This window comes from Mesoplodon mirus (assembly GCF_964341445.2).
Source record: "Mesoplodon mirus genome assembly, chromosome: 8".
In the NCBI taxonomy this organism is placed as follows: domain Eukaryota; kingdom Metazoa; phylum Chordata; class Mammalia; order Artiodactyla; family Ziphiidae; genus Mesoplodon; species Mesoplodon mirus.
The window spans coordinates 3,057,263-3,066,800 of record NC_138984.1 but is presented as its reverse complement, the minus strand read 5'-3'; the positions used below and the strand labels follow the sequence as shown (position 1 = coordinate 3,066,800).

General features: G+C 43.8%; 1 protein-coding gene across 1 annotated transcript in view; it reads left to right on the top strand.

Annotated features, from left to right (window-relative positions):
- The first annotated feature begins 8,971 nt into the window (after positions 1–8,971).
- RAMP1 (receptor activity modifying protein 1) overlaps positions 8,972–9,538 on the top strand; it is a 51,021-nt gene continuing 50,454 nt past the window's right edge. The window contains exon 1 of the mRNA XM_082630502.1: positions 8,972–9,161. Coding sequence (XP_082486628.1) covers positions 9,110–9,161 — 52 coding nt within the window. The 5' untranslated portion in view covers positions 8,972–9,109. The remainder of the gene's footprint in view (positions 9,162–9,538) is intronic.

Sequence of the window (9,538 nt, the reverse complement as noted above, 5' to 3'; positions counted from 1 at the left end):
CAAAGCTTTATGAATAAGGGATACACAAGAGAAATAAGAGGCAATACATGCACACACACACACACACACAAACTTCTTGAAAACTCAAACCAAAAAGAAAATCTATAAAGCAGCTAGAGGGAAAATTTACCTTAAGAGTGCAACAATTAAACTGACATCTGATTCTCAACAGAAGCCACCAAATAATTCTACCAACTAGGATTCTATACTCAGGAAAAGAGCCTTCAAGGATAAATGAAATAAATATATTTTTACCCAATTAAAAACTAAGATAATTTGTTACTTAGAAGACCCATTGTATTAAAGAAAATACTAAGTGTTTTCTAGGAAGCAGGAAAGTGATTTTAGATGAAAGGTCAGAGATGCAGACGTACTGAAGATCAAAATGTTTATATCAACTAATACTGTATAAAGCAAGAATAATGGTATTTTATAGGGTCTAATATAATTAACGTGTATGACAATAGTAACATATAAATTGAGAGAGGATTAAGTACTGCAACTATTCTGAGCACCTTGTAGCTTGGGAAGAGGGTAAAATGTCCTGTGTTGGGGGTCCCCAGTACCACCCCCAAGGCTTAGTGATTCATTAGGAGAACTCACATGACTCAGTATATAGTTGTACTCATGGCTATGACTTATGGCAATGAAAGGATACAGAGCAAAACCAGCAAAGGGAAGAGGCACATAGGATGATGTCTGGAGGAAATCAGGCACAAGCTTCGAAGAGTCCTCCTCCGAGTAGAGTCACATAAGACCTGCTTGTTTCCTCCAGTAATGAGTTACAACAACTCATATGAAATGTTGTCTACCCTCATTAGAGATTCCGTGCCTCATATTTTTGTTGGAGGCTGGGCACATAGGTACCCACCATCTAGCATGTAGCAAAGGTTCCAGACTCTCAGAAGGGCAGCAGCTGTTCAGCACAAACTGCATTGTTTACACAGTTTTGACACAGCCACTCGTCACTGCTAGGATTGGAGGGAACTACGTTCCCAGACACCAGGGCCGACCTTGCAGGCAGGTCTTTCTACGGATGACTGTCATCTCAGCCCTGCTATGTTAGTTCTTCGCTCCACATGTACCGGTTGATATCAGACTTTGATAAATAGGGTATAGTTGTAATCTCTGGGGTGGAGTTGGACCCTTATCTTACACCAGGGTTTCCCCAACCCCTGGGGACCAGTATCGGTCCATGGCCTGTTAGGAGCCAGGCCGCACAGCAGGAGGTAAGCCTCGGGCTAGCTTAGCAAAGCTTCATCTGCTGCTCCCCCTGCTTGCATTACTTCCTAAACCATCACTCACATTACGGCCTAAACCATCCCACTCCCTCCCCCACCCCACCCCCGTGGAAAAACTGTCTTCCATGAAACTGATCCCTGGTGCCAGAAAGGTTGCGGACTCCTGCCTTACACTGTATACAGAAACTAACTCAAAATGGATCAAATACCTAAACGTAAGACCTAAAACTGTAAAACTCTTCAAAGAAAACACAGAGGAAAAGCTTCACAACATTGGATTTGGCATTGATTTCTTGGATATGACACCAAAAAGATTTACAACAAAAGAAAAGATAGATAAATTAAACTTCATCAAAATTTAAAACTTTTGTGCATTAAAGGACAGTATCAGGGCTTCCCTGGTGGCGCAGTGGTTGAGAATCTGCCTGCTAATGCAGGGGACACAGGTTCGAGCCCTGGTCTGGGAGGATCCCACATGCCGCGGAGCAACTAGGCCCTTGAGCCACAACTACTGAGCCTGCGCGTCTGGAGCCTGTGCTCCGCAACAAGAGGCCGTGACAGTGAGAGGCCCGCACACAGCGATGAAGAGTGGCCCCCGCTTGCCGCAACTAGAGAAAGCCCCCGCACAGAAATGAAGACCCAACACAGCAAAAATAAATTAATTAAAAAACTCCTACCCCCAACATTAAAAAAAAAAAAAAAAGTAGTTACCTTTAGAAGGGGAGGAGTTTAAAAAAAAAAAAAAGGACATTATCAGCAGTGAAAAGGCAACCCACAGGATACGAGGAAATATTTGTCAATCATATTATCTGATAAGGATATTAAGAATATAGCTATATCTATATCTATCTTATATATCTATCTATACCTATCTATATATCTTATCTATATAGATATATAAAGAATACCTACAACTCAAAAACAAAAACCCAATTTAAAAATGGACAAAGGATTTGAATAGACATTTCTCCAAAGAGCATATGCAAATGGCCAATAAGCACATGAAAATAGGCTCATTATCACTAGTCACTAAGGAAATGCAATCACAATCACAATGGTGGGCGGTGGAGGGGGGGACTTCCTGGTGGCCCAGTGGTTGAGAATCCTGCCAGTGCAGGGGACACAGGTTCGAGCCCAGGTCTGGGAAGATCCCACATGCTGTGGAGCAACTAAGCCTGTGCGCCACAACTACTGAGCCTGCACTCTAGAGCCCGCAAGCCACAACTACTGAGCCCACGTGCCACAACTACTGAAGCCTGCATGCCTAGAGCCCGTGCTCCACAACAAGAGAAGCCACCGCAATGAGAAGCCCACGCACCGCAACGAAGAGTAGCCCCTGCTCGCCGCAACTAGAGAAAGCCCACACACAACAACAAAGACCCAACACAGCCAAAAATAAGTTTATTTAAAAAAAACCAAAAAACCCACATTGGGATACCCACTTCATACCCATTAGGATGGCTGGTATCCCCCAAAAAAACCAGAAAATAACAAATGTTGGTGCAGATGTGGAGAAATTGGAAACTTTGTGCATTGCTGATGAGAATGTAAAATAGTGCAGCCACTGTGGAAAATGGGATGACACTTCCTCAAAATATTAAACTAGAATTATCACATGATCTAACAGTTCCACTTCTGAGTATTTACTGAGTTTAGTGATATGCTTAGTCAAGGAGTAGAACTTAATGGTAAATAGGTATGATATTCGTTTATGTGATAAATCAGTTTAATTACAATGATTGGCTTAGTAGTAGAATGTACTGATAACTATATACTTTTCTGGAATTTTAGATTTAGCATAGCACATTTTATTGTTGATTTCTTCCTTCTTTTCTTGACCTATAGAATTTCTTTGGAAAGCATGAGTTGCCTCCTGCAGAGAATGTTCTACAGCACTTAGGAAAAAGTTGTGGTAACAGCAAAACGATGCAATTAAGTAGGCTTGGTAAATGGGTTTAGCTGTTTATAATATTCTACTTTATATAGCCCTCTCTTAAAATCTAGCAACTGTTGTTTCTACAATATAAAGATCTCTTTATATAAAATTAAAAGATAATTTTTAATGTTTATAAACTTTATATTTCAAACTTGTTACTTACAGACTTAAAGCTATATGTTTTGGATCAGAAACAGAAATGGTGTCATTTTTAAAACTCTGTTAAATCAGTTTTTAAATATTGCCCAAGAAAAGGTTTATTATTATTTCATACATGAAAAATATAATTTACCTCAAGTTCTTAGTTCCACTTTTCAGTTGTCTTAAGACTCTTACATTGGACCATAGGAGAGCAAATAAACTGAGCCTATAGATATACATTTTGGAATATGTATATTTTTAAGTTTCCAAAATAATTAAATTACTGTTGTGATACATTTAATGCATTTTTATGACTTTAGTATTAAACATTTAGATGTATTTTCTCTGCTTTCACTAGGAAGAGTGAACTTTGGTAAAGTACTTAAATTTAAATGGTCACCATGTTATGTTCATTTTGTAATAAGTTCTGTTATATTAGGTTAGAGTGTAAATTGGAACACTTTTCAAGACCTAATTTTATGCTTTATCTGATAACAAATTTCTTTAATTGCTTACTTTTAAAAGTAACATACTGTTTAAAGTTGGAGTTTTACTAGTAAGATGAACAAATATGCATTTTCTTCAAATGTTTACAATGTTTAAAGCATTCAATATTTAGTTGGTATTGCTTGATTAAAAGTTACCCATTTAACATTTATATTTGGTGTACTTATATTTAATAAAGGTAGAATCTATAGTAAAATTTAATAATTGCTGCAAGTTTGTTGGCATTTTCCAAGTGTAAATTACCTACCAGTGTTTATATGGAATACAAATGGACAGTAAGGCTATAGATCAAACTATTGCATTTCAAATTTTTCCTCTTTAATGGACTTTTTGGGCTTATTTCGTATATTAATTTGTCTCCGGTTATTACCAGACCCAGTCCAAACGTCTACCAGAAACTGGGTTCCATGATGTTAAAAAAAAATTGGGGGGGACTTCCCTGGTGGCACAGTGGTTAAGAATCCACCTGCCAATGCAGGGAATATGGGTTCGAGCCCTGGTCCTGGAAGATCCCACATACCGTGGAGCAACTAGGCCCGTGCACCACAACTACTGAGCACGCGCGCCTAGAGCCTGTGCTCTGCAACAAGAGAAGCCGCCGCAATGAGAAGCCCGCACACTGCAACGAAGAGTAGCCCCCGCTCACCACAACTAGGGAAAGCCCGTGTGCAGCAACGAAGACCCAGTACAGCCAAAAATAAATAAATTAATTAAAAAAAAATTTTTTTAAGGCCTCGATTAAATGAAACTTGAGAATCATCAAATTAGTAGATGATTCTCTAGTTTTGGCCATACATCAAGTTAGTAGAATCCTAGAATTATGGAGATTTCTTCCTATCTGTCAAATCATATGGTTATTTATATTAAAAGGCTACATTCAGAGTAACCTTTTTTAATCAAATTGAAACATGGATTAGACTTTTTTTTTACTTCAATATATTTTATTATTTTATTGGAGTATATTTGTTTTACGATATTGTGTTAGCTTCTGCTGTACAGCAAAGTGGAGTTCTCTGTGCTATACAACAGGTTGTCATTCATTATCTATTTTATACATATTGTTTAGTGTATATATGTCAGTCCAATCTCCCAATTCATTATGTCCATAGGTTTGTTCTCTATGTCTGTGTCTCGATTTCTTCCTTGAAACAGGTACATCTGTACCATTTTTCTAGATTCCACATATATGCGTTAATATGATATTTGTTTTTCTAACTTACTTCACTCTGTATGACAGTCTCTAGGTCCATCCACGTCTCTACAAATGACCCAATTTCATTCTTTTTATGGCTGAGTAATATGCCATTGTATACATGTACCACATCTTCTTTATCCATTCATCTGTCAGTGGGCATTTAGGTTGCTTCCATGTCCTGGCTATTGTAAATAGTGCTGCAATGAACATTGGGGTGCATGTGTCTTTTTGAATTATGGTTTTCTCTGGGTATATGCCCAGTAGTGTGATTGCTGGTTACCACCAACGGTGTAAGAGGGTTCCCTTTTCTCCACAAACCTCTCCAACATTTATTATTTGTAGACTTTTTGATGATGGCCTTTCTGACCAGTGTGAGGTGATACCTCATTGTAGTTTTGATTTTCATTTCTCTAATAATTAGTGATGTTGAGCATCTTTTCATGTGCCTCTTTGCCATCTGTATATCTTCTTTGGAGAAATGTCTATTTAGGTCTTCTGCCCATTTTTTGATTGGGTTGTTAGTTTTTTTGACATAGAGCTGCATGAGGTGTTTGTATATTTTGGAGGTTAACCCTTTGTCCACTGATTTATTTGCAGTTATTTTCTCCCACTCTGAGGGTTGTCTTTTCATCTTGTTTTTGGTTTCCTTTCCAGTGCAGAAGCTTTGAAGTTTCATTAGATCTCATTTGCTTATTTTTGTTTTTCTTGCCATTACTCTAGAAGGTGGGTCAAAAAAGATCTTGCTGTGATTTATGTCAAAGAATGATCTTCCTATATTTTCCTCTAAGAGTTTGATAGTGTCTGGTCTTACATTTAGGTTGTTAATCCATTTTGAGTTTATTTTTGTGTATGGTGTTAGGGAGTGTTCTCATTTCATTCTTTTACATGTAGCATTATTTTTAACATACTAGCAGCCATGAGAAGTATATCTCTAGTCGTTTGTTTCTAAAAGGGTTTAACTCAGTGGAATTCTCTTTTAGAATACATAGAGACCAAATTACTGAATTCAATTTAGTAATTGAAAATATAGAAAGGATCATTTGAAATTACAACTTTGAGGTTTTTTGAAATAAAGATGTCCTCTTCAAAACCTAAAGGTATGTAAAGATAAGGCAACTTATAGATCAAAAGGCTTTTAGCCATGACCATGTAAATTGATCACTGTTATTAAGCTTCCCAAGTAAAATGTAGAAACTGGAGAAATTCATGAATCTTTGGAACTGCAAGTGAAAAAGCAATATTTATCTTATTCTCTAAGATCTCTAATTTGACATTGGTTAATTATATTAAATTGTTATAGAATTTTTGTTATAGTTCTTTTTGTCTTTATCCTTTGTTATAGTTCTTTTTGTCTTTATCCTTACAGTGTGCAGTCAGAATATCATTCTCTAAATTTACTTAGGTTCTGTCTTTTATTCCTGATCGCCTTCAGTGTGGTTGTGTTATGTATTTGTAATAGAGCTGTTTCCCATCTCTTAGGGATCCCTCTCCTGTGGTCCAGTGTGACAAGTGTTATTGATCTGTTTTGTCCAGTTTTTTAGTTGAAATGGGGAGGGTAAATCCAGTCCCTCTAATTTCTTCGTGGCTGGAAACAGAAGCCTTCTTTTAATTTTGAATTTTTAGTAAAGTTGACCAGGTCTTGTTGAACTATCTAGATTGTGTCTTTAACCCTACTGTGCATACAGGAAAGCACTTGGCCATTTTCTCAACTCTTCCATTGTTTAACCTAGCATCCATGTAGATGGAGGTGCCTAGGGAGAGGAATGATTTTCCATGCTACCAGCTAGAAATACAGATACATCAGACAAAATCTAGCCAGGGCAAAATTGTCAGCTCTTAGATACGTGTCACAGCTATAAGAACAAGTGTTAAAGAGTTTGTCCCACTTTCCTACCTCTGCAGAAGGGAAAACCCATCGTAATTACTGGGGCATCTCTTAGCCAGACCCAAGGTGCAGAAAAGAAAACCATTAGGGGAGAAAGTGCCATGGTGTGTATACCTCTTGACTTTGGCATTCCCAAGAGAACTGTGAACTTCCTAAGTACATGAACTTGAGAAATAACACTTTGTCTTGCTAGGTACATGTGTCTGTCAGGGTGGTGAGTGTGAGAAAATGGAGGAGAAATGGCCGAGGGCTTCCCCTGCTCAGACCAGGCCTCCTGTTGCAGTTGTGCCTCAAAGAACATGTTGCAAAGAATGGCTCCTGCTGACCCCAGTGGGGTCCCCGGTTAATGAAGGTGCCTGGGGTAATGAAGAAGGAGCTGACCAGAAGATGCAGGGAGGCCCACAGGCCAAGGGTGGAAAGGGTGACTCAAAAGGGTGAGTGGAGGGCGAGTCTGAGAGCGGCAGAGATGCCCGCTCTTCTCCCTAACCAGTGGCTGGCTGGCCCCGGTATAGGCTTCACAGGGTTGGGCTGGGCCCCACTCACCTCCCGTAACCGCGCCTTTCCCACCTGGCCTGGTCCCCGGTCACTGGCTCTTTACTCTGGCTGCAGCTCCTCACACACTCCTCCACCCAGTCCTCAAGGCTTCTTACACTGCAGCTGAGCCAGGCGCACCAGGCCCCATACGTGTGGTTCCTGTGTCACAGCATTCATGTTACCTAGATCTTCTGGACGTTCCTCACTAGATCCACCAACTGAAGCGCCGGGCCTGCCTTGTTTATGCAGCACAGTCTTGTACACAGTTGGGACTCAGATGTTTCTTAAATGAATAAAGTGAGAGTGGCCAGGCCACCCGCTGGGATGTATCTTCCTAAGGTCTGAGAAGAGGGGCTACTCAAGTCAAGAGCGCATGTGGCCTCCACGACCGTCTGACAGACCCCTATCGGGACACTTGGGACCCCCAGGTTGTAGGCATGCTGGCCCTGAGTGCCCTCCCAACCACCTGGCTGTCAGCTGCCGCCTGTTCTCTGAGCTGACAACAGGTGGCCCTGTTCCCTTTCATTCAGCAGAGGGAAGTGTTGAGTCAGCCCACGCGGACTGACCACAGAATCCTGCACTAGGCACTCTGCTGCGAGTATGAAGCTTCAGCCACAAAGATGTGAGTTGCTCTCGGGGTAGTGACTCTTCCTCCTGCCTAGGGCAGCGGCTGATTCCTTAGCATGAGCATAAGAGTTCTTAGAATAGTTTGTTACAAGAAGGAACCACTGCAAGGTGAATTCCAGCCACCAGAAGAGCTTAGAGAGCCCAGGTCAGCTCAGCTATGCTGGGCTGATGCCTCCCAGGTCAGGTCTGAGCAAGCAAGCTGGGGAAATCTGTGCTTCCTCAGGCTTCCCGGGGCTCATGTGTCACCTTAGGGGAGCCCTTCTCTTTTTACACAAGTTCAGAGTCAAAACGAGGCCTTCCCAGCCTCCTCTGCCTCTCACCACCCATTCTAGGCAGCAAGTCCACCAGGGCCACCTTTCTGTTCCCCGAAAGAGCCCTCTTCCCTCCAGCCCCAGGACCTTTGTGCACCACCTTCCCTGCGCCCGCACCCTGTTCTTCATCTTGTCTTTCCAGTTCCTCATTGAACCTATGGGTCCTTTTTTGGTTACCCTGAGTCTCCCCAGGCCCTGGGACTGGTTTTGTCCTCTCAGGATCCCCAGTGCCTGCACCTTGGGAGAGGTGGATGGGCAAGGGTGGCCTTGGCCTTTTGCAGAGCAGATCCCCGAGGTAGGAGTGGGCGGTTGTACCCAGGGAGAGGAGAAGGGATGGTCCCCGGGTTGACGTGGAGATGCCCTGTCTAGAAGAGCCGCCCTAGTTAAACAAGTGTCTGTTTGTCAAACACTTCAGGAGCGTCCCCCGGGGCCCGAATGTGCGCTCGCCCAGGAAGGGTCCTGGCCCCGCGCTCGCTCCGCGCTCTCAGGGCTACTCGCCCAGGGCCGGGTCGCCTCGCAGGTTCAGCTTCTGCCCCGGCGCCCCGCCGGCAGGTGCTGGCCAGCCCGGCTCCCCCGCTGTCGGCCCTCCCTTTGGGTCCCGGCTCCCCCCTTCCCCGCCGGGCCGCACTGCCGCCGCCTCCCGCCCGCTCCGCTCCCGCCCCCGCCGCCGGCGCGCCGCCCGGCGGGCTCAGTCCTCGGCGGGGCGCGCGGCGGGCGGACTCGGCTGCGGACATGGCCCGCGGCCTGCGCGGCCTCCCGCGGCGCGGCCTCTGGCTGCTCCTGGGTGAGTAGGGCGGGGGTCCCGGCCACCCCGGCTCCGGGTCGGGACGGGGCCGCGGGCGGCACCTCCGTCGGGGGAAGGGGCGGCTTCGGAGGCGTCGCGGGCTCTGGAGGGACGGGCGCTTCCCCCCAACCCCGGCCCCACGGGAGCTCTCGGCTCAGGAGGAAACAGCGGCCGCGCGGCCCCCCTTCCCGCACCTCTGCTCCCGGCTCTGCGCTGCGGGTGCGGCCGTTTCAGGGTTTCGGAATCAGACCACGGACCATTTACCTAGAAAATTAGTTAAAACTGAAAATCTGACTCTGTCACAGCCAGCAGTTGCTGATTTGCCAGTAAGCCTCCTTTGCAGATGTTCTTTGTCCTCTTCGGGGACATCTCCACAG